The 26,025-nt window shown below is 33.6% G+C and overlaps 1 protein-coding gene across 4 annotated transcripts; it reads left to right on the top strand.

Annotated features, from left to right (window-relative positions):
* The first annotated feature begins 621 nt into the window (after positions 1 to 621).
* Positions 622 to 20,536, top strand: LOC135835394 (T-box transcription factor TBX1-like). Of its 4 annotated transcripts, XR_010556877.1 has the most exons (11): positions 623 to 1,034; positions 6,520 to 6,746; positions 7,782 to 7,974; positions 8,195 to 8,311; positions 12,575 to 12,731; positions 12,913 to 13,071; positions 13,416 to 13,483; positions 14,283 to 14,482; positions 15,290 to 15,656; positions 19,203 to 19,373; positions 19,841 to 19,973. XR_010556877.1 is itself a non-coding variant. In XM_065349628.1 (10 exons), exons 2-10 carry the CDS (start codon positions 6,632 to 6,634, stop codon positions 20,022 to 20,024), a joined length of 1,557 nt encoding a protein of 518 aa, XP_065205700.1. In that variant the 5' UTR covers positions 622 to 1,034; positions 6,520 to 6,631; the 3' UTR covers positions 20,025 to 20,536. The 4 variants fall into 4 exon arrangements, 3 of the variants coding, with proteins under 3 accessions (XP_065205700.1, XP_065205701.1, XP_065205699.1); XM_065349628.1 differs by lacking the exon at positions 19,203 to 19,373 and having other exon boundaries at positions 622 to 1,034; positions 15,293 to 15,656; positions 19,841 to 20,536; XM_065349629.1 differs by lacking the exons at positions 19,203 to 19,373; positions 19,841 to 19,973 and adding an exon at positions 17,050 to 17,496.
* The last annotated feature ends 5,489 nt before the right edge of the window (positions 20,537 to 26,025 follow it).

Below are 26,025 nucleotides of genomic sequence, written 5' to 3'. Positions count from 1 at the left end.
TGACTTTTCTTCCTATTATGGCTTAGACATCGATCATCGTTCGTTCGCGAAGAAACTATATATTATATGTAATTACACAAAATTGAGTGAATTCTACTTTGCAGAAGGCATTTTCTCTTACACAGATATAGGTAAAAGCTGCAAAAACAAATTACTGTATGAAAAATCAGCACACAATCTAATAACACAGTTCATATTATGTATATACAAGAAAATCCACTTTATTATCGCAATAAAAAAAAACACCTCACAATTTCACCAACAACAACACACCAAAAATCAATCACATAATCGTCTCGTTTCCACGTATAAAATTTTCCCGAACTGATTTTCCTTCCAGATGACTTTTCCATTAATCTTCACATATGGGTAGCCAATATACGACAACGATTCGAATATCGTAAGAAAACCCCATTGAAATCGTAATTTACGACTCGCACCCGGTTAACAAATCAAAAGCCATCTTGTCGTCTAGAAAGCGCACAGCACCGCCTTTTATTTAGCCTACAAACGCCAATGGAAACCAAGAGGATGGATCCCTAGATGCGCACACACGAATTGAAATTAAAAACAGCGCCCTGGCCCAAAACAAACTCGCAATATGTGATCTTTTTTTCTATACTACATCCGCGTGTTGTTTTAATTTTAAACTCAAACAAAATATCTTTTTTCACACCTCAGTAGTCTCGAGTCGATGACAGAGAAATCGCGTCCTATCGGTGATAACTCCTTTCGCAGGTTTGTCAGATTTGTTTTGCGTTGGAGATTTTTTTTCACTCGCTCTTTTCTTTTCGCTATACATACGAGTATTTGTTGATTTTTGTGTTAATTTGTTGACAAATATACGCCATTTCGTAAACGATGGCGAGTTCGTTTCGCGAAAACTGAATCGTGTTCGGAGATTTTTATAGTTTGAATAAATTGTTTTTCTATATCCGTTCGCGTCGTCAACCATCAACCATCAACCATCATCAACCTTTATGGCTCGACCGAATGAAAGAATACGTCATTGTGTTGATTTGTTAATGTGAACGGTGAATTTTTTAGAACATTTTACTCTTTTTTTTTTAATTTGAATTTTTTTTCGCTATTGTACTTATATACATACGCTAATGAACTTAAGTACCAGACCATCGATGATTGAGACGTTGCCTAATCATGAAGCTAAATTGATGTGATGAAGTATAGGCTATTATGATTTGGTCGGTTGGGAACAATATGAGAAAGTGCATAAAATTTAAGAACACTTTGACGATCCATATAGAAATATTTTCAAACTTAGGCACAAATACCTACATTCAGTTATAATTTTCTGATTTTTCAATTTTTTTGAAAAATTTATATCATACCTACTGAAAACTTTACAGATTTCAATAGGTATCTATCTCACTTGGAAAATTCCGTGTTTCCTTTCAATTTTTCATGAAACCAAGAATTTTTTTCTTCAATCAGCAATTCGGATTTATACGGGTTTTTAATTTCGTGAAAAAATGCATTTAATAATTTTCAACGTTTTTTCATTTCTTTTATCAAAATTTAATAGTGTGACTTTAAAAAAAAATTAAATTGTTCCAATTTCTGGCATATTAAAAAAAATCTTGCTTACTGGAAGCTTACCTGATAATATAAGGCCTAATCTCGTATTTTTTGATTAGGTCATAAATCATAATTTTTCAGTTTTTTTTCTTTAAAATTTTGTTTGATTTCTCAACTTTTGAATAATGGAAGAATGACATTTATTTTTTTTCTTTAAATTTTACGTTCGTCACAATGCTGATTACATAGCCTAAAATTATCAACATTTTTTCAGTTATTTTTCATCTGATATAGGTACCTACCTAATTAGTTTAATCAGCTGTTTTCAGTCGTTTTTTCATTTTTTTCATCTCTAAAAAAACCTCATGCTTTTGCAGCTCATTTTCGTCAATTTATCGACAAATTCTTCAAAACCCAATTTAAAATCATGTTACTAATTCCAAACAGACAGAAGCTTATTCCTTCCATTAGAAAAAAAAATTAAAAATCTACAACAACTTAAAAGTTCAGATTCAGAATTTTCATCTTCTAGTGGTTTAATTTTTGATGATGAAGAAATTGAAAAAATGACAAATTTTTCATCTCAAATATGGTAACGTGATGAGTTGCAATTTCCAACTTTTGCTCAGAATATCTCAAAAACGAAACTCATTGGAGAAAAATTAATCATCATCTTTCCGGTAGAGAATTTATGGCTCTATAGATAGGATTTTGTTTCGTATCGTTTCCCAAATCAAGCCTTTAGGCATTATACTATACGAGTTATGCACGATATGAACGAAATGGTTTATTTTTATAACCCTTACGATTTATACTGAACAATTTCTTCAATTATTATAATCATTTGGTTCATGCAAAATCTTTTACCTACCTACATCAAAATTCGTGTATTTTTTCATAGCATTGTAAAAATAATTCTCGATTTATTCTCGACCATGAATCAAAACTGTTTCATCACGCTGAGCAAATGGTTAACGCGAGGTCGACTTTTAATCAATCCTGAACAGCGTTAGGGACCATTTGTGAGTGAAAACTAATTAAAATGTGTCCTAGACCTTCTAGATTTATTCCCCAAAAATTCAAAAATTATACCAATTGTCCGATGAATCTATAAAAACTAGGTACAATTACCTTCTTCAAGAAGAAAAAAAATCATAAGATTACGAGAAAGATTGCAAAAAAAAAAATCAAACATTAAAAAACTAACGTCGAAATTTCATCGAAAATTTTTTATCAGAAATCTGCACAAAATACTACTCTCTAAATTTGAAACAGTGAAATTTCACTTGAAAAATAGCAAAAAAGCAGTATTGCAGTAAAATTTAGAACATCAGTGATGTAAGTAATTTTTTTTACATAGTTTGGACATTCTATTTTCGAACTGAATAATTAATTTGGTCGTAGAATCACGCTGAAAATTATTATCAATGTTTAAAATCAATACATCAAAAATTCCCATTTTTGGCCACATATGTGTCCATTTTTGGCCACCCACAAAACCTTCGTATTAAAGCAAAGAAAATGGCTGTAAGACTATTTTTTCCATTTTTGGCCAGCTTGCGCTTCCATCTTTGGCCACCTTTTGAAATTTTGCGATAAAGTCGAGAAAATGACGTTAAAACATACTTAAACCTATTTTTTTTAAAGCATAAATTTTTATTCTCAACCTGTTTGGTAAGCTCAACTTGAATAAAAAGCAGCAAAAATATTTATAAATGCATTAAATTAACTGATATTCAAATGATCGCTTTGAGAAACAGAAATTATGAAAACGTACTTTGTTCCATTCTTTTATAGAGGCAAATGTAGGTATTGTTAATGTCCTTCTGATCATAATTAAAGAAAATTTTACTCTTTTGGTGACATTTTTAACTGCACCTATACTCGAACAAAAACTAACAAAATACTGATAGGCCAACATACGAAACCTCAAAATATCGAGGTGGCCAAAAAGATGGAACATAGCTATTCCATTTTTGGCCATTCCATGGCCAAAGATGAAAATTTGCCATTTTCGGAGTTCCTCACTTGGTCAGTTGAATAATTGAGAAACAGATGACCTTTTTTCCCATTTTAAACTCTTTCTTGGTTGTTTAGACATTCATCTACCATAAAATCAACAGCTGCAAGTATTTTTTTTATTTTTATGCCTGTTAGATCACTTTAACGTGGACCCTTTTGCCCAACATTTTTGCAAGGAAACATGACAAATTCCGATTCCCGAATTGAGAAATTTAAAGAATTGCAATACTGATTTTTTTCAGATGATATTCCATCTGTTGAAACAGTGTTGCCCTTTTCGATTATTAAGAAAAAATATATGTTTCAATCAATAGACTCCTTTTTTTTATTATTGAAGTTTATTGTTCAAAGTTGCCAAAGATGGGTATTTCACCCCATACAAATTGCGAAAATCTACCAAAAAATATAGGTAAATTGAAATAAAATCTCGAAATCGTGAAAAAAAAATCGTAAACTACATATCATAAAATTGTAAGAAATTATCTAAAATTTATTAAAAAGTTGCCTATTGTACACTATAAGATCGTTAAAAATAATGAAAATGATCAAACTACAGTTTTGATACTGGCATTTTCAAAAGTTGCAAAAAAATTGACACAACTGTCGGAAAAATTCATCAAAAATCAACGGAATTGAAATAATATTCTCGAAAATTGCGCAAATATCATCAAAATACATACGAATGAGATTCCGAAATTTACTAAAAAAGTTGCCTAAATACCTACATAAAAAAATAATTTAAAATGATGCAAAAAACGACCATACTATAATTTAAATTCTAGTCATTTTACTCTACGTATTTCGGTCCGTTTAAAGATCCTTGTTTTCCTGACCATTTTATCGGTTGTTAGGTATAGACGTCGACCAGGTATAGAATTAGGAGAACAATACATTTTTTTGGGGTGGACAAAAAAACACTATGCACCTCCAGTTCGTGATTTAAAGTCGTTCATCTAATGATTCCGTTGCACATAGTGACGTAGATGTTTTCACAGCATTGAAGGTTGCATAGGTGGAACCTTAAAATCGCCCTGTAAAGTGTACCCTTAAGTGGAAGTTGATAAAAACTCGATCTTACCTTATTCAATATAGGCTCAGTCATGGCTGATAAATGCACTTTTAAAAAATCGATTAAAAAAATTAAAAAAACGTTTAGATACTCATTAGTGATGATGAGTTGTCATCCCCCTCCCACACTACTGTCCTCACGTACTTTTTCACATGAATGAATCAAATAATCTCAAAAGAGGTTAGACTCGCCTAAATTACGAGGCTATGAAAATGTTCGAAAACTGGAAGATGAATGCAAAGAATTATCCTCAAAAGGAGACCCCATGACTCCGAAATCTCAGATTGGAACGAAACACGAATAGTTCGAAAAATGACTCCAAAAAACCTCATCCCCCAATTTTCAGCTGCTGAAAGGAAGTTGATTTGTTGGTTTTTGACGGATTTATGAATACCTAAGTTTTTGTTCATAATGAACTTTTAGCAGCTGAAATTTTAATCGACAAAGAGCGACGAATTAATTGTTTTTTTAATTAAATTTAAAAAGTCACCGGATCAGGCCAAAGATGGTAGAGTCGATCACACACCCTTCGGCCAAAATTTGACCTGTTGATGAAGCTCATAATGGTAAAGAAATATGGCGATTTTTACAAATCAACGAGCATATGAGAGTATTATATGTACATCTGAATAAAAAACTTCAAAAATTGGCCCAAAAAAACGAAAAACTCACAGCAGTCGGCTGCTACTTAATAAGAGCCAAATTTTTTGTACAGAAAACTTTGTGGGTTTTTAAACCCAGTGGTAGTGTTTAAAATTTAAAAATTAAAATTATACGGAGACGTAATGGGGGAGGGGGGTTTCAAACATATTTACAACAGTACACTGATCACTTTGGATGAGCTACGGGCTGCCCTAAAGCTCATTCAACACATAAAATTGGTAAAATTAGCCTGAAAATGCACTTTTGTTGACCCTGAAGAGGGGTCAGATAGGGTTGGTAGGTCGAATCCTGCAAAACACATTTCAGGCACATCTTCTCATTGTACTCTAAAAATTTGGACCTTATAGGTCAGTTTGAAAGGGCTGCAGGCTTTCCTACACGTCGAAAAACAATGTAAAATAGCCCAAAAATCCACCTTTTTTGACCCTGGAAAGAGTCAAATGGGATTGAAAGGTTTAAACCAGCCAAAAGCACTCAAGTGGAACCCTCCCATTGCATGATAAAAATGTTGGCCCCCTAGGTCAATTTTAGGGGTAGGGAGATCAATAATAAAGGTAAAATAAAATGTTTTCCATCCTTTATTTCGCCTTAAATAGGGTGGGGATGACCTAGGAAGCTGAAATTTGGATATGTTGATTGTAAAGGCGGTAGTGACCAATGGTATGATTTTGGACTCTTTTCATTTATTGTGAGCCAAAATATATACCCCTCCAAAAAAATGACCTTTCTATAATTTTCAACTTTGACCCTTCCTACCCCAGGGGTCAAATATGATTTTAGAGATGACCATATGCCCCAAGTTTGGCTTTATTTGGTCAATTAAAACAGGTTCCAAGTCATAAAATGTTGGGCTGAAACTTATAAATAATGAATATCTGTCCGGTCTACTGCAATATCCATCATTTTTTATAAAAATTTGGCTAAAAACCAAGTTCAGTAGCTGAAAACTGAGGAGTGGGTTTCTTGAGGTCCTCTTTCGACCTCTTCAAGTTTCGTTGCCATGAAAAATTCCAGAGTTCAGGGGTTTCCTTATTATTAATCGACCGCTTCGAATGAAAATATTGAATATTGATTATGATCAGATCAATGAAAATTTACAGAAAAATTCACCGAAAAATCACTTTTCCTACCTTTTTACGCATAAATAATTACCTACTTACTTACTTATAAATTACAAATAAATTGTTTTCGCGAATGTGTCATTTTCAACACGAATTTTCGTTCCACAGAATAAATTTCGAATCCACAAATTTCAACGAAAAATTGCTATTCTAATGAATTAACTCAACAACAAAACACCACCACAAATCCGCCAATACCAAAGAAAACAGAAAACATAAGATGAAAATGCAGCAGCACCTTCTGGATGGAAATTCAGTTGAAAATAATTTCTGCTACAACGAATCGTACTGGAACAATGCAGCGTCATCGAATACCGTAATGAAGGAAATCGAAGGTCAGTAAAGGTCGTTTTTACGAGAACATTTTTCGAATCCCTTTAGTTTGTTTTTATACCACCGCTCTTTCCTCTCTTACTAAATGCCTTTCTCGATCGAATATAAAATCGTATTAGTGAATTCTATAAGGCCACCGGTGGATCCGATCGCCCATGGGATGTTGAATAGTTGAACATATACCGAGGCCTAGTTACATACATTAGAATGCCAAAAATTGCACGAGCTAAATTTGTTAGCAATTTGATATTGCGTTGAACAAATTTCTTTCACCCGAATAAATTCCAATCGAGTGCAATAGTCGACATAGTTCGATGTTCTGGTGTTTTATTTTTGAGACAGACAATACAGTACGCATTTTATTATTTTACAATAACTTGGTGCACGTCTTAATCTATTTTAGGTAAAATGATTTTTTTACTTCGGAATTTTAAATGAAATTGAAATTTGAAAGTGGGAATAATATGGATCGTCGTCTTTGACCTTTTTCGAATAGATGAAATCTGAATTCGATAAAAAATTGCATTAAAAGACCATGGAACAACCTATGAGCTTCTGACTCGAATCCTCATTTTCCTACAGAAGTTCACAATTTTGAAACTTTCAAAAAAGCTCGCAAAAAGTGTAATTTAAAAAATCTGCTGATGAAAACGTAAAACGTTGTCCTCAAAAAAAAAGCAGAGGATATAAAACTAACAATAAAAGACGTGTCAAATTGACACGGTGATTTTTTCCTGGACTTGTCGTACCCCTCTCTTCTATCCCCCGCTCCTCTTTCTTACAAAGCAAAAAAATACTCATGGTGTCCAAACATAAAAGATCAATATAAAACTTGAGAAGCACCACACTTCACAGAAAACAGCACGTCCTCAAAATCAATAATATTATAATATTGTAATTTTTCATCATAATTTTTTCACTATCAAGATCAAGTATAAGGTTTTCATTGTTATAGCCGAATTCTGAACCCACATCACAAATTCACAAATTCCCCTACAACTCCACTCGACTAATTTCTTCTCTATTTTTACTTCCAGCTTGTTTAGAAACAGTAGGAACACACACTATAACTCCAAAATCATCCAACAAACAAATACAGCAAGAACCAGTAAATCAAAATAACGTCGAACATTCAAAACTGGCAAATGTGACAGCAACGTTAGAAGCAAAACCACTCTGGGAAGAATTCTACGAGCTCGGTACCGAAATGATAGTCACAAAGGCAGGACGGTGAGTACCTATCTAGTTTTTCAAATAAAATGTACGAAAAATTCGCACAATTCAGATCATACCTAATAAATCATTCTAAACGAATTTACGATGATTTTTAAAAAATAACACCGACTCGTCGTCGTCGTCGTCTCGTCTTTTGAACTAGAAATTTAAAAAAAATTAATAAACGAAACGTTCGCTTATTACATTTATTAAAATTGATGCGTTTCGTTTTCAGACGCATGTTCCCAACATTCCAAATACGACTATTTGGCTTAGATCCAGTCGCCGATTATATGCTGATGATGGATTTCGTTCCAGTAGACGATAAACGATATCGTTACGCGTTTCATAGGTGAGTAAATCATTATTTAAGATTATAAGCTTTTGTGTGGTTTTTGGATGTTGTGACGTTATCATTATTGTGTTATGACATCCGAAAATGTATCTTCCTGTGTTGTTGTTTTTGTTATGTTTGCTCTTATTACAAGTAGGTATGTATATAGAGGCAGTTAGGAAGGTTAGGCACTAGGCCCAACATGATGTATGTTGCTGAAAAAGTTCAAACTTTAGGTTAAAGATTAACGAAAGAACTTCCATAAATACCTAAGGAGGAATAAGAGGCATTTTAAAAATTTTCACCACCGCTCATCATTTACTGAAAAAAAATTAATATTTATGTATGATAGAAAAGAATTTAAAAGGGTAAAAAAACGAAAAAAACTGAAGATTTATTCCTAGCGTTTCAACATTTGTTCTTTGTTTTTATTTTTTTATGTAATTCATCACGCATTCAAAAATTCTTATCTTTTTTTAAAAACATAATTAGGTATAATTTCACTTTTTAAATTAAGAAAATATTCATTCAAAATTTTTTTTCGGATACTAACCTACAAGCAATGTCCCCAATGCTACCTTCCATTTGCTGAAAATTTGGACTTTGGAGAACCAATGGGGGAAGCGTTGAAGGGACCGATTAAAAAAAATGGTAGGTAGTAAGTACTTTATCATATCCGGATTTTCAGTTTGGTGTAATATGTTCAGTGTTCACTCCCCGGACTTCCTTTATAGTTTGGTGTTCTCAACGAATCATGAAACACACATTAAATTAGGTTTTTTCATATCATAGAACGTATTCTAAAATCTTAATTGGCTTAGCTGATAAGACTCAATACATTTTCCCCTGGTCCTAATTCAATCTGACTAATTCATGGGGCAAAAAGATTACACATCGTTAAATTTAAAAGCATTGCATCAAAAATTTGTTATATTTTTTTTTAAACAAACATTATTGACTGAAAATTGTGACTTGAAAATTATTGTCATGCTGAAGAAGGGGATAATTATATTTGTTTTGGTCCCATTTTGGCTCTCAACGACACCTCACGAACTAAAAATTATGGGCAGGAGAGTGTTAAGTTCTCGTTTTGCGACACTGAATCGAATCACTGACAGAGCATAGCAGGTCAAGAATGGCGACTCGATTCCCAGCTAGGATTTTGAAATTGATCCTTGAAAATCAGTCCTAGTGGTCCAAAAACCAGCGAGACACAATTTTTAGATCGCTAGATCAATTCACATCTCTTCCAAAAAAGGCGAAATTATCGCTTCTGTCGAGAATTTTTATCTTTGGTAGTTTTCAACTTAGGTACTTTTTTCAAACTTGCAGCGATACTAGACACTACCCAATTTTTCAATAAGCAGTTTTGTCAACTTCCAACAGATGCACAATTTTTTTTTTTTTTGGATTCTATGGGTACCTACTTATTTTATTTACGATATTTTTCCCACTTAAAGAGATCAATTTTGATCGAAAAAATGTTGTTCTTGCAATAGAAAAACTCTCAATAAGACCATCACAGAGTCTTCAATTAATGATTTAAAAAAAAAATTGAAACATACAATTTTAGGAACCCCTGATTCTGCTTTCGGATGATCCACCAGGCTAAAATTCATGTGTATAGCCGAGTATCATTTAAGTACAATACTAGGGTGGTCCTTATGTACATGACAAAAAGAATCGCGATTTCTTCTGCTCCCAGCCCTCAAAGTGATCAGACCTCTGGTGAGAAAATAATTCACTATTTTTCATTTTTTCAATTTTTGAAAACCTCGGGCAGCGATGGACCTTTCAATTTTCAAAAATTTTTGAAAATCCAACTTCGAAGCAAAATGTTTAAAATTCGAAAATTTCAAGTTCCGACACTTTTAAAAAGTCTCTTTTGAGTAAAATGGACTCTCATGAGGATATTAACCCCATCCCTAGAAAACCAAGTCGATCCCCTTGAGTAGCTGAAATTTGTATTTTACATTGAATTTTAACAGCTATTTTAGGGGGTCAGCTTGGTTTTCAATGGAGGGGGCTAGAATCGTCATGAGAGTTTATTTTACTCAAAAGAGGCTTTTTAGAGGTAACAGAACTTAAATATTAAAATTTTGTAGTGAATTTGTATTTTATTAAACTTTTGAAAATTTAAGGGCCCAGCGCAGCTCGAGTTTTTCGAAAATGGAAAAAATAAAAAATAGGGAATTATTTTCTCACTAGAGGTCACCACTTCGGCGGTTGGGAGGGAGGAAAATCCCAACTTCGAAAATAAGGACCACCCTAAAAGTAGTACACATACGTAGATCATTCTTACTGAATTTCATGAAAATTGAAATTTTTCGATTTTTTCTCTATTTCAGTACCAACTTTTTTTCCAAATTGAAAAATAGGTAATCACATCTGATGAAAATGAATTCCACTACCTAGAAAAAACTGAGCATTTTCGATCATCTGAAATTGCAATTTATAATCCCCTTTGCGTTGGTATATTATAGTCTATAGACATGAATTTTAGCCGAGAGGAACATCCAAAAGAGAAGCCAGGGGTTCCCAAAATGTCGTGATTAAATTTTTCTGATAAAAATAATGCAACATGAGAAAAATTGACGAATTTGGTCCAAATTCGGCTTGATGGTGCAACAGTAGGACGTACGTATTTTTTGATAGATCACGAGAAAAAAAATCCCGATCAAAATTGACCAATTAAGGCGGGAAAATCGTCTCAATAGATATAGGTTTCGAAGGTCGAAAATACTTTGGGAATTCAACTATACCAGCACTCATCAGCTTTTTGCTTTGTTTGTATAGGTATCATATTTTAATAATATTTGTTAATCCAAATTGGAATTCCCAACATTTTAAAAATTCAAAAAAAGAAATCCCGTCTCTAAGATTTAGCATCATGATGTTTTTCATCACAACTTCAAATTTAGTAGACAGGTACCCTGTCTACCTATTATTTAAGAAAGAATTTGTCAACAATTTTTTCAGGTGCTTAAAAATTTTCTCCGATTAATTTATTCAAGATTTCACACCCATCACTCCGTCAGAATTCAAAAATAATAAGCATGGGCGAAAAATCATTTTTGATAAAGGAGTAGTTGCGACAAGGCCATTTTTTGGGCCCGGACAGTTTTCCACTGAACCACTCTTAAAATGTTGTAATAAGTGCCCCAAATACGAATCCGTGGTTAGTTAACCCAAAATTATCATTTTTGGGCTCCAGGGGTTCCCAAAGTTGTGGCTAAAAAAAGAATTTTAGGAACCAATGAGTATTATTTTCAAAAACTTTTTTAGCGTAAAATATCTTTTTGAACCCGATAAACGTTATGCGAGGTGATTTTCTTATTTTTGACCCTCGGGGGCAGAAATTGGGGAGGTTTTAATTTTTTGAAAATTTTGAAGCCATCATTTTAAACCTACCCCTTTGAACCCCGCTAAAAATCTTTTTACAGTTTATTAGTATCTGGATGACCTCTATCCTACCAAATTTTGAGCTCAATAGAAATTTGCGCTGGTACTCAAAAATCCAATTTTCCAATTTTTCGTAATTTTGATATTTTGGGAACCCCTGGAAAACTAGGAATTTGCGATTTGTGCCAAACGTAAACGTCTTGAGGTATATATTCAATTATCTATATGAAAAAGTTGAATTAAGCTCCCTAGATAGGTATTCGTAATTTCGAACCCTTTTTCTAGAGCCCCCCACCATTTTAGGCACCCTAAAAAAAGCGAGAGATCGATAATTTTTCGTTTGAGTTTTCCGCTATCTTTCAAAATTGAGCAATAAACGTGATTTTAACGGAGTAAGTAATTTTTTTTTCAAGTATGTCGTGGTCTTGCAATTGAGAGATGGTTATTTGTATTTTGTACATTTCGAATAATAAAAGTCGCCAAATCATTTTTTCACTCGAAACAAAAAAATATTCTGATCTTCTCGTATCTTGCAAATTTATCGTGTCAATCTCAATTTTCTAATCTATTTGTCATATTTCTTTCTTCTTTTTTTAAATGTTCACTAATCAAGTACACTATTTGAATTTTTTTTCAACGAGTAAATTTTCTCGCAAATGGGCATTTCTTTTCAAAAAATCAATACTGCATTTGAAAGGAAAAAATTACGTCCAAAAAGTGATGCAAGGTATGAAGATGAGTTACCCAAAAATCCGCATTCGGGCAGTATTTTCAAAAAAATCAAATTTTTGAGGCCCCCTTTCCCTCTCTCCACAACTGAATTCGTTCCTCGATTCTACTAATTTTTCTACAACTTTGAATTTTTTTTGATTTTTACAGTTCCAGTTGGGTAGTGGCTGGTAAATCGGACCCTATATCACCCCCTAGAATACATATCCATCCAGACTCGCCGGCTAGCGGTTCTCAATGGATGAAGCAAGTCGTCTCGTTCGATAAATTAAAGCTCACCAATAACCAATTGGATGACAATGGGCATGTAAGTAGTCGTCAAATTCCCCACTTCCAACCTCCATTTCATTTCCCACATAGGCACATGTATTTACAATATTTTTGCTTTTTTCGAAATGCCACCATCTTTGCACCTACCTGCAAATGTAAACCGCCTCTATTAATACTAATTATGCATTTTGTATCCATTTCTGTTCCTCGTATTTCAGATCATATTGAACTCAATGCACAGGTACCAGCCTCGTTTCCACGTAGTCTACCTGCCTCATAAGAACGAATCGTCTTCCGAATCGAATAGGCAAAATTTCAAAACTTTCATGTTCCCAGAAACAAAATTTACTGCTGTGACTGCCTATCAAAATCACAGAGTAAGTAGCTCAAATGCGTTCAGGTGCTGGACTGGATTATGATCTAGCTATAAAAATAGAATCCCACGAGTCAAGAGTTATTACCTAGTTATGTAGGTAAATGGAAAATCTGACTGAAAAAAACAACCCTTCTCCCTCAAAATGAGGAAAGGGTGTTTGTAAAATAAAAAAACAGAAATATTCGACCAATAAGTGGTCGAATTCCAACAGAAATATTTGCTGGTTTGAAAAACTTCATCATGGATTCCATTCATCAATACCTCAGATCAAATCCAGTCCGCTCCCGAACACATTATTCAACCCCTTCCCCACTGTACTAATCTTCTACCTCGTATTTTACGCAGATAACTCAATTAAAAATAGCCAGCAATCCATTCGCCAAAGGATTCCGCGATTGTGATTCAGATGATTGGTGAGTACCCATTTTGGAATACTTTTCAAATGTTGAAAAATTTATATTTCGAATCACCGTTCAGTTACCCTCACGTCGTCAGTGGCACATGTTCAAAACACCACACCATTATTCGATAAAGGCGTGTTATTCTTTCTACTAGTAATTTTTTTCCCTCTTCGATTATTTATCACTCTATGAACTATACAAAGTTCGACAGAGAGAGAGATTCACCGCCAAGCCAGACCACATCTGAAGGGATTTATTTTTATAAATATTTACATTCGAAAGTTGGTATAATTGGTGGGTAAAGTAATAACCGCAGCTCGACTGTAAACAAAGAATATAGAGAAAATACCAATCAAAAAAATTTGTACGTAATCTCAAAAGAGAATTAGAACAAAATATCTTCTGTACATATAACTGGATAGCGATATAGAGATACTCTCTATATACAACGTATAGTACCCATCATTATTCTAAATATACAGAAAAATCTACTCATCTGCGGTGCAAGCAGCAGTAGCAGCAACGTTACAGTCGCGTATAAAAATATGCCAAAAAAACTCGTAAAATACACAATTTCATTTTACAAAACCATGTTCTGTCTAACATTATGATTTTTATACGTGTACACACGTATAGCATCATTTCGCCTCTTTGTCGCACATTTTATTACTAACATGTGAAAACGTATGTACATTTTCAACAACTCTCGGGTCGAAATCGTCAAACTTATGGAGACGTCGACCACCATCGTATATTTTAATTCCGAGGCGATTTTATCATCATCATTGCTTATTTTATCGCACCCGTACAGCAATTCCTTAGGAGACCTGATGAACTCTTCGACATCCATGCAATCAGCTCGAGCTGCGGATACCACGACCTCCTCATCGTCGACGACCATCAAATCATCGCCAATACCATCCAGCATTTCCAAAGACTCGATCCACCAGATGAAACGTTCTTGTCAAAAATATTCACCTGAGAAGGACCGAATCAACAGCAGGCTTTCAGGTAAAAAAAATAGTAAAATAGTAAAAAAAAAACGCGAAACATTTAAGAATTTTTTTTGGCACCCAAACGGAGGGGAACTAAATGAGGTAGGTGGCGTGTACGAGTATACTGAAAATGAATAATTAATTTCGCGCTGGCTATTCATTTATCATTAAAAAATGGCGCATAGACGTTTTAATAGAGGCGGTTTGTAGGTACTTAATGCGTATTTTCCCGCACATTAGTTACATTTCGAGCATCTTCTGCCACCCCCCTCCTCACCAACCCATCCTACATCTACACTTAGTTGCCTCTTAACGCGCGGCTTTATCATTAAAGATGCTGATCTTCTCTTCTTCCCCCTCCCCCTCGCCTTGGTTGAGCATCTCGCAGTAGCAGAGTCTTATATGTATACTGTCGTATATCTTCGCGTTTCGAATGACATCCATCATTCTAATAGACACGTTGTTAGTAAACTAAACGGAAGTTTAAAATAATACAAAATGAAATAAAACTCGCTACTTATGCCGTTTGAAAATCGACTCTTCGTATTCTCCATTCCCAGCCCCGCAAACGTCAAAATACCAAAAATAATGCGCCACTTGTCAACCTTGGCCCGAGCCAAGTAATACGTTATGTATACGCGAGCATCGCATCCCGCAATGATGTATGTACTTTCGTGTATGTACCTACTACATATGCATATGCATCGCCTTTCGCCTCCTCCCTCGTTAATATTAAATTGGCCGATTACTACGTGACAACCCATCGCTCCTCTCCCTTCTAACCCAGTCTTTTTGACTTTTATTTTGTAATTTTTCTCAACAGCAGCAGCATCATCGAACGCGACACCTACAGATGATTCGACGACGTCGCCACCTCATTCGGTAGATAATGAAAATTCATCTTCATCGTCGATGCCCGATTCACCACCTCATCATAATAGGTCAACTCCTCTATACGGAGTGACTGCGGCAGCGGCAGCGCCGTCGTCTTCATCATCTTCATCCCCTTTACAAATGCCTGCTACTGCTATGGGTAGTAATCATTCGCCTGGGACTGCAGCAACGACAAGTGCAGCTTTACCATTTGCTCAGCCTTATCTGGCCGAGATGTGTAATTATGGTCCGATTTACCATCCGCATCACCTGCATGGACATCATGCCTCGTACGGATCTTATTTACCGTTTCAAGGGTAAGTGAAGAAGCCGAATTTTATCATTTGATTGAGGGGGAGAGGGATAGGGGCAGGGGCAACCTCCTACCTACGTTTTCTAGTGGAAGAAGGACTCAAATGTGCAAGGTTGAACGTGGTTGTCATGAGAGCTACTGTGGAGATTTTTCTTTGATGGGGTTTGAAAATAAAGGGGACATAAGGGTAGGAGTACCAAATATCGCCCTCCTCCTTAAATCCGACCCCCCCCCCCTCTAACTCACCTCATGATGCCGCAAAATTTTTGGAAAGGCATTTTTCTTGTTCCTTTTTCACAGAAAAAGCGAACGAGGACCCCCCCCCCCCCCCTCTAACTCGTCTGATAATGCCACAAAATTTTTGGAGACATTTTTCTTCTTCCTTTTTCACAGAAAAAACGAATGAGACCAAAATCACCGCTGTAAAGCTAAATGGTGAGACAAGTAAAAAACGAAAATTAGAAAGTCAACATTAAATTTTTAATTTTGTTCGAAGTGAGCTTGTGAAAATAGTTTTTGGCGGATAAATTTCCTGTTAATTTTCATTTTAAAGCTGGCAAATTACTTTTTGGATAATTTCAATGGTGAGTTTTCAAATTTCTGGTCAAAGTTACTTTTATGAAGTGCCCTAAATTCGACCGCCATTGTTTTGGCAATTTCAAGACTTTGTGTTTTGCTACAGACATGCCAAAAGATAAACCAAAATCATAAGAAATGGTCCGAAGTTTCTGGTAAAATGTTCTAAGGTACTTTTATGTTGATATGTCAAGTAATAAATATCTGTTTTAACGTCTTCAGACTCTTGATTTTGGCGTTTTTTACTCATTTTTAAATTTTAACATGTTTTTTGAGGGGTTCGATATTAGGGTCACTTTTTTTTTGGTAAGTGACCAATTTTCATAATTTGTAAAAATGTTCTAAATACTTTATTTTTAGGTATTGTTTTAACGCCTTCAGACATTGATTTTGGTGTTTTTTTACTCATTTTTAACACGTTTTTTAGGGGATTGATATTTGGGTCACTTTTTTTTGTTGAATTTTTGAACTTTTTCAAAAAATGTAAAAAAAGATAGTAAATAAAAAGGTTGGGTTTTGGGGGTTTGGGATGTTGAAGTAGACATGTCAAGCTATCGTTTAAGCCATCACCGACATTCCCAGCTCAATTTGGCTCCGAGAAATTCAAAAAATAAACTACGGAGGTCGATAATTGGTACCTTTACCCTTATTGTGCTCTATTCGCAACGACCTAGAAATGTTTGATGATCTTATTTTGAAGATCTTATTCAATTTTATTCAAAATAAAGTGACATTTTGTAACCATAAAAATTCCAAAAAGTGATCAAAATATTATTTCAAGTGACGTCAAAAAATTTAAAAACCAACTTTCTGATTTTTAGTCTATGATGAAAGGAAAATCCCACTTTTCGAGTTTTTCGAAGCAATTCATCCATTACCATGCATCACGAAGCCCATCTTTTGAGGTAAAACAAGCCATTAGCTTAGCTATATTTGCTGATTACAACAAGAAGGTTTTTGCTTTTTATTCGTGCTTTTGATCGTTCTTGAATTTTTTTCATTAACTATTCAACATTTTTAAAAATTCTACTCCAACATCGTGCCTAATACTATTCTTCATTTATTAATTGAATCATTCAAGTCCTTGGTCTCTCGATCGTTTTTGAAAAAATTGAAATCGAAAATCAAAATTCAATCGATCAAATAAAATATAGATTTTTAAAGAAAACAGATGATGTTCTGGTTAATTTTTTTCAGAACCAAAACAAAGACTAATCGTAAAACAACTAAGTATCACACTCAGTCCCGGTGCCAGTATTTTTCATTGGGGGGGGGGGGGCAATTAAGCCCGAACCAAAAAATGTTGCTATCCCATTTTTTGGATGTGCATTGGGGGGGGGGGTGGAATCGAGCTTCTCGAAGAATAGAAACCAAAAAAATATGTCACTTATTTATTCAATTTTTAAAAAGAGTAGACTGACTTCAGTGACTGAAATTTGCCTGCAAAGTGGCATTTAAAGGAAATAGTGTATGAATACCTATAATGTGGGCTTGAGAAGAAGAAAAAGGCCTCTTCCTTTCAAAAAAGATGAAAAAATGAAGTTATATGTACGTGCCCAAGTAAAGGAAACACACAAAATTTAAAGAATTTCCAAGTTTGTTTCTACAACTTTAGAATAAGCTAAAACATTGTTTTGTAATCAGTACCCATCTCAGTGAAACAAAAAATGCAAAAATGCAAGGAAAATTCCCACTTTTTACCATCAAATTTTTTTTCCAAGAAACCTAGACTCTTGGGGGGAGAGGGGATTCTCATCAAATCCCCACTTAAAATTGGCACTGATCACACTTCAAATGATCGAAATAGAATATCAAAAAATTAGTGATAGAAAAAATTTATTTTCAAAGCATTGTTTTTTAGTAAGGAAAACACGATTCTTTAAAAATAAAAACAAAGATGAAACATTATCTATAGTAATTCAAAACAAATCGTTAGGTATTTTGAGCAAGACCAATGAAATGAATCGAGTTTTTGACATTTGATCAATCGATTGTCCATCATGACAGCTTTTTATCGATTTATGGTTCAAAAGTCTGTGAGGCTAAAATTGATTTTTCATTCCTAATGTGATCAAAAAACCCCACATTAAATGGATGTTTAAGTTTGGTTTTTACTCGTAAGTTAAAGCTTCAACAAGTAGGTAAGTAAGTAAGTTGAGTAATTTATTACCAATTAAAAATTCTAAGAAGTTTTTTCTAGATACGATTATATCTACCTTCTTAAATCTCGAATAGTCACCCACTTAAACAACTATAGCTATTTTACAAATTATATCTGTTCAAATTTAGAGCAAAAATATCCTGGATTTTAACTGAAATGTCTGAAATTTTTTTGAAAGTTATTCAAAAAATTTTTTATAAAAGAATTCAAAGTTACTCGTATAATAAGTGCAGAGAAATTTCTCATCAAAAATTGGATGGTTGCAAAATTCATTTAAAATTCTTCTACATAAAATTATGTTCTTGCTTCTCAAATCAAATCCAAGAGAAATTCATTCAAAGTTAAAAACTGAAAAATTGGTTCTCCAGCAAGGCAATGAATTTTTAATAAACAAATCAGAGACTTTGGAGATCAAGTCACTGAAAAAATTACCGAATACATTCCAGTATTTTCTCTTAAAAGTTGCCAAACAAAATAAAAAATCTTTGAATGATCAAAAAATACAACAATATCATACTGTAGGTACCTACTTAAGGTCTTTCTAAGAGGTTTTCTCAAATATTCAAACAAAATGGGTAAGTATGGGTATTTGTAAAATTGAAGTTAATTCAACACCATACCTATCTATGAGATAAATAGAAATAAAATTTGGACAGTGGTTAAAGACTGTTCAACTACTAGCTGGGCTTCATTTCCATACATCAAATGGTAGTCACAACCTAGTTTGAAAATGTTCAAATTTTGCATATTTTTAATTTCAAATTTAAGATATCACGATAGGTTTAGGTATCAAAATATCTTTTTCTTTTGAAGTCATGATTAGTGAAGCTTGGTTGCTTGGTTGAATCAGAGGTAAATACAATCTGACCTATGGAAAAACATCAAACAGTGATAGTCTCGTACCTGTAAACACAAAAATTGAAAATGAAAATGTACAGAGGTACAACGCCGCCACCGACTTTCATCTTGAATTCTCAATTTTGAGTAAGTAAGCAAGTAAAGATATTTATTTAGGGACTAGTACTGTGTTCCACTCGAAAAGATGGAAAAAATAATATACATACATAGCCAAAATAAAACTTCATTAAAAAACACTTAAGTAACGATTTTCACAATTTAATATTGATTGCGACAGCATTCAAGATTCAGGAGTGAAAAAATAGTGCTTTCTAAAGTCACAATAAACGCTTCAAATCTTTCTCTTTTAAAGCTACAGGTCTACATTTTTTTGTATAAAATCCAAAAAAAAAAACCCCCAATGTACCTGACTCCAATTATAGGAATCATTAAGTATTTTATACAACCAATTTAGCTTATAGGAGAGGAATAAAATTTTAGAAATGGAGGGGATAGATCCCAGTCCATTAATCAACACAATTAATGCTCGTATCCACATACCCCCACCTCAATTTTTTTTAAAAATTAATCCAATATTTTCTTTTTTTTTCAAGGGTACAGAAATTCATGAGGAATTCGATGACCACCCAAGGATCTAACGATTACCATCATACCATATCTGCCAATGTTGGAATGATTGCATCAGGAAACTATCATCAAACGCCGCCAAATTTCTGTAATTCCACCATCATGGCGAGGAATTCGCATCAGCATTATTACGAGTACTCTGGTAGATGAATATCTTCTGCTTCCTTCTCTACAATTATCCATACTAAAAAATGTGAGAATTCACAATTGTCATTATTTTATGACATTTTCTCCCTCTTATTAGAATTCAAAAATAGGAATCTGATGCATAGGGAAGTACCTCTATACCAACATCTACAAAATGATACAGAAAATTTGTTGGAAAATTTTATGTAGGTATTTATTAATAGTAAGTAAGCTTTAATATAAAATACCCATTCTGTCACATTTTTGTTTAATGGGTTATTATTTGTACGTTTCTGGTCACCGTGTTTTTTCATTATTTTATCAACGTGATGAAAAATGTAATAGTAATAGGTACCTACCTTACTCTTGGACTTATAGACTTATTTAGTTTAGTTTTGTTTTATTCATTTTTTTTTTCAAAGTCCAAAATGTGCCTAGATTTGTATGTATGATATGTATTTACTTATTATAACTTTGTCAATTAAATAATGTTCATGTGTTAATTTTGTATATTCAATAAAGTATTTTTGTTTCTATTTTATTAGTATATTTTGTTCACGCTTTTCCTCATTAGCTGTAAGAGTCTGAATGTACCATTGTACTGTACCTATTTAAGTAGATATCTACATGAGAACATCTAGGCCAATTTCAGATGAAAATCGTGGCACATGAACCTGTTTAAACTATCCATCCAAGTTTGGTATGATTGTTTTTTTTTAAAATCCATTTTCAATCATCTATGTTATTAGGAGGAGGGAGAACAACATCAGGTCATACAGAATTACTCCACATTAATCAACTATTTAAAGAATTACAGTTCAAATTTTCAAAAAAAATATTCGAAAATTGACCCCCCCCCCTATTTCCAAAAAAGACTAGCCCCACATTTATTCTGCAGTCGAATTTGAATTCCGAGACGAATAACGTCAAACTAATTAAAAAATCATACGTTTTTATTCGAACACTGCACCGGCTGACTGTACTCGTAAAACAAGGGAAGAAGAGTAGAGTAGGTAGGTAATGCTGTGCTGGCACTAACGTAAGAGGAGGGGCCGTACTGCTACGGTTAATATTACCGTCACACGGTTCGTTGACTTGTCATTTTTATGAAATTAGTCTTCTGCGGCGACAGATATTTCACATCTAAACATCTAACGCCCGCGCTTTATTACCGATTTAAATGAGAAATGAGTAATTACACGGGTAATAATATTGAGCAGTTAAAAAATAAACACGTACAAAATATACGAGTACGGAGTACCAACGACGATCAGCTTGCCCAGTGTCAAACATCTTTATATCTTTGTAGCAATAATTTCGTGAATAAGAGTATAGCAAAGATAGCGGAGGTATGATCATAATTTTCATACTTACTGAAAGATATTTATAAATAAATGAGTAATCGAGCAATATTATCACACGTATTTAGACAATTACATGCTCCTTTGTATACATAAATTTGCGGATATTTGAGGCACCTCGCGTCTAGCCGACGCCTAGCCTAGGGCAATACATCGTATTGGAATTTACGAGGTTTTATACTAAACTTGTACAAGTGGAACATAAATATTTTTTAAATGTCACTTATGAAGTGCTTTTTCTTCAAGATGGACATTCCACGAAAGTTTTGATCCAGCAAATCAAGTACACACACATGTATGAAGTAAGGTACCTATGTGGATTTAAAATGTTTTTAGAAGGAGACGCGGATTTTCCTAAAGACCTACTTATACCTATCACCAAACACAGTAATTTTGTGCACATCTTCTTACGAGGTAACATTTTGAACCGGCACATCCCAATTTGAAATAAATCACGCTAGATAGAAAGAGCACATCATAAAACCCTCTTTACCAAAATTTTAAGTCCCAAAGTTCATTTTTGAATTTTTAGCAAATTTTTAAAAATTAAAAAAATTGAAAAACGATTTTTCAACTTTTTCAAGAAGCGTACCAACCTAAATTTTATGAACAAAAAGGACCAACTTGAATAATTCTTTCAAATTCAATTTCAACTCCCACAAGTCAACTTTCAAGGCATTTTGAAGCCTCCACAGCAACTTTTCAATTTTTTTCTGAAAATTCAAATCATTCTGGAGGCATCAGAAATGGACTTTAGAACTATTACTTTGATCGATGCTTACTTGGTATCCTACCAAGTACCAAGTGTTTCAGAATTTCACATGATCACCAGAAAAAGTTTAGGAGAGACAGTTCGCAATTTGACTTTTTTGACACCACCACAGCGATTCGAAATTTTTAGCGAAATTTAAAAATTCACTGAAAGATTCGACATGATCAAATTGCGACTGATTTTAAGTCGGATGATCAATGCAGACAAACCAGACAATATTTTACCAAAAAAAAAAAAAAAACGCTTAAAAATTAGATTTTTTGACATTTTTTGCAATTTAACTACCTACAAATTGTTCAAGAATTCACATTCGAGCTGACTTCCCTGTAATCTCGCGATGACCGCCTAAAACGGTCGGGAAGGTGCCCAATGAGCATCGACCAAAGTTATAGGTCCTAAAGTTCATTTTTGGCCATTCTAGAATTGATTTAAAATTATTGGAGAAAATTGAAAAATCGCCCGAGGCTTCAGAATGGTCCAAAACTAGAAGTTGCTGATGTGAGGAAGTTGACTTGAGGTAATTACTAACATTGGTGTACTTGGATCAAAAAAATATGTACATTTCATTAAAAAGTTGGAAAATCATCCTTATTACAAATTTTTTTAATTTTTTTAATTATTTTTAAAAATTTGCTTGAAATTTTGGTTAGGGGGGTTTTAGGACACGCAATGTGCGTCCAGATTTGGCGAAACCCCGTCAATTTGGTGTTTTGAGGACACTGTTTTGCGCTCTAAAAGTGAACTTGACGCTCGAGCGATAATTTGGGGGTTTCAGATTTTTTCGTCATTTTTTTAAAAACGCGTTTTATGAGGCATTCTCATTTTTGACTTTTAGTTACTTTACCTACATAATTTTCTTAATTTTCTCTCCCAATTATCGCGGCTGATTTTTAATAGAATTTTGTGAAAAAATTATAAAAAAACAAGTTCTAATTCTAAAAAAAAAAAAAAAATTATTAAAAAATAATGCGCCGTAAACTTTGAAAGTTTGAAAGACGACATATTTTTTCAATTTTACTAATTATCTCATCTTACTTATACATACTCATAATTGATGTACTTGTGGCACCATTTTATATACTTTACACACGTTCAGGCACCAAAATTTAAGTTGTGGCACCACGAAATGGTGCCACAACGTATTTTATTAAAAATCGTGTGGAATGTCATCAGGGCACTGCCAGGGGTCGTTAGGCAAATTTTTGTAATGGTGCCACAACGACATTTAAAAGTCCCTTTTAATATACTGGTAAAATTATATAGTCAACAGACGTTGTGGCACCATTTTCAGGTCTCATTGGTTTTCGATGTATTCTTTTGTAAAAATTCGTTGTAAAATGTTTCGATTAGATGGCGCGGTTGCTTATACCCTTAATCATCACTCTATACTCATATAATATAGAGGCACCAGTTGGTTTTTATTAATGAATAAACCGTTGCCAGAAAAACGCTCGCGTAAATGACTAAGTTTTCTTCACTTGCTACCTGGTGCCACAACGATGTTCAACTAAATGGTGCCATAACGTTACAAAAGTAGATATATGTACGCATAAATGTTGAAATTATGTCGGTTTTTTTGTTCCCACGAGATCTCAGTAAGTACTCCACCGATTTTCATAGAAGACCCCTCAATAGAAAACTCTTAAAGAGTAGATTTGCAGGCTATTCTCGAAAGTTTGAAAGGTTTGGCCGAAAGTTCAAAAAGCTCGAAAAATCATTTCGGCCAATCACAGCCCAGCATTCGGCAATTATAATTCCCACGAGAGCTCAGTAAGCACTCAACCGATTTTCATAAAAGACCACCCCCCCCCCTATAGAAATCTTGTGAAATGTAGATATGCAGGTTATTCTTAAACGTTTGAAAATTTGGCCAAAACTTGAGAAATCATTTTCAGCCAATCACAACGCAGCAAGCAAATTCCCACGAGATCTCAGTAGTTCTGGAGGGTATCTTTGAAAGTTTGAAAAGTTTGGCCGAAAGCTCAAAAACCTCGAGAAATCATATGGCCAACCACAACACAGCATTTGGTAATTGATGTTGGTTTTATTGTTCCCATCACGCAGCATTCAGCATGGGTTTTATTGATTCCACGAGATCAAAGATGGGGCGATTCACCCAAAAAATTGAATCCGATTCAAAATCTGCGATTCAGTTTTCAAATGGAAGTATCCGATTCTGAATAAGATTCAATGGACTGATTCAAAAATAGTGATTCGCGATCCAATTTTTGTCATTTTTGCTCTAACTGCTGACTTGAAATGAAATTTTGATGTGAAATAATTTTTTTTCCACCATTTATTTGTTTCGTAACCTAAAAAGATTATTTACAAGTAAAATAAAATTTAAAAATATTTCAGACAGATTTTGTGGCATTTTTAAAAAAACAAATGCAAATCGGATTGAAATGGCCTGCAATTCACTTCGGAACAATGTTAAAAATTGAATGTTAACTGAATTTAAAAGTTCGAAAAGTTGGCCAAGAAACTCAAAAAGCTCGATAAACAATTTCGGCCAATCACAACGTGGCATTTAGTAAGCAGTCCATCAACGTTGGTGGCCCAACGGGTTCAGGCGACGGACAGATTATTGATCTCGAGTTCAACTCCTAATTTTACCAGCTCAAAAAGCTTGACACTTACTACATTTATTAATATCTAATCTCCAAACAACATTTTAAATCGCAAAGCTTTCATTTTTTAATAGGTAAGTACTACTTTTTAAAAAAATTTAAAATTCTCAATGAGCTTGATATTGCTACACACACAATTACCTACGTATATTATTTCTCATATATTTTCAACATTTAAGTTCCACGCTCTAGGCGAACCGCACAGTATGCGAAGTTTCAACAGGTTTTCTAGTTATCATTATTTTTGTAACAGAAGTTCAAAATGAGTGAACTTTCATTTTCTTTTTTTTTAGAAATCTTTTTGTTCATATATTTTTACTATAACATTTGATGTTCTTATGATTCTAGTTCAAAAAGTTGAGATTTTCAATGTTCATTAGTCAACTTCACGTTTTTTTTTTTTTTTTTTTTTTTTTATAAATAATCAAGTAATTAAGATAAACTGAAAAAACCGCCAATAAATGATGAAATTAATTTAGGTATAGTACGAGTAGGTATGTTTTCTATATTTCATTGAATTTTATTTTTGGTATAATATACAAAATACTGTTTGTTTTTTTTTGCGGAAAATAAACTTTAAAAAAACTGAAAAATTTATATTGACGCTTTCTAGCGGTTTGAAGGGACAAAATTGGCGCTTCCGTGCTCTAAAAATCTAGAACTAGCGAATTTGTTGCTATTTCGATGTATCTTGATTTCGTTTAAATCGGAGAGTGTCACTTCAAAAGATTCTTTTGTCAGGCATTAGGACGAGTTTTTAAAAGAATATTTCCTGAATTTCGATTGAACTTACTGACAAAATTATATATATTATTCAGAAAAATATCACTAAAAAAAATTTCATACCTACCTACATTGAATTACATGTGTATTTTTTATATTTTCGACAATTTTTGAAAATTTAAATTCAGTTTATCTCTCACTATATAATTTGATCGAAAAAATGTAATTAAGCTCACGTTTGATTGGTATCTCATTCTCCACCTCTCAATTAGAGGTGGTTTTTAGCTCTTTCAAAGCCTTCAACGCGTTTCTAAATTTTTTACCCTGTTGAAAGATTTTATAAAAATGACTCGAACGAATAATTCAGCACCCATCAACTCAAATTTACCCCTCTGATGACTCATCTCATCGATTCGAGCAAAATTTACAAAATCAATTATTTCCAGTACAAAATTCATATTTTTATATTTTTTGAAAACTGGAAACCTCACAAATTCTCCGAAGGTTTTAGTATGCACAACCCAGATTTATGGCAGCTC

The sequence above is a fragment of the Planococcus citri genome, chromosome 2 (genome assembly GCF_950023065.1).
Source record: "Planococcus citri chromosome 2, ihPlaCitr1.1, whole genome shotgun sequence".
Taxonomy (NCBI): Eukaryota; Metazoa; Arthropoda; class Insecta; order Hemiptera; family Pseudococcidae; genus Planococcus; species Planococcus citri.
Note: the sequence above shows the minus strand (reverse complement) of the source record. Positions and strands in the feature narration are given on the sequence as shown.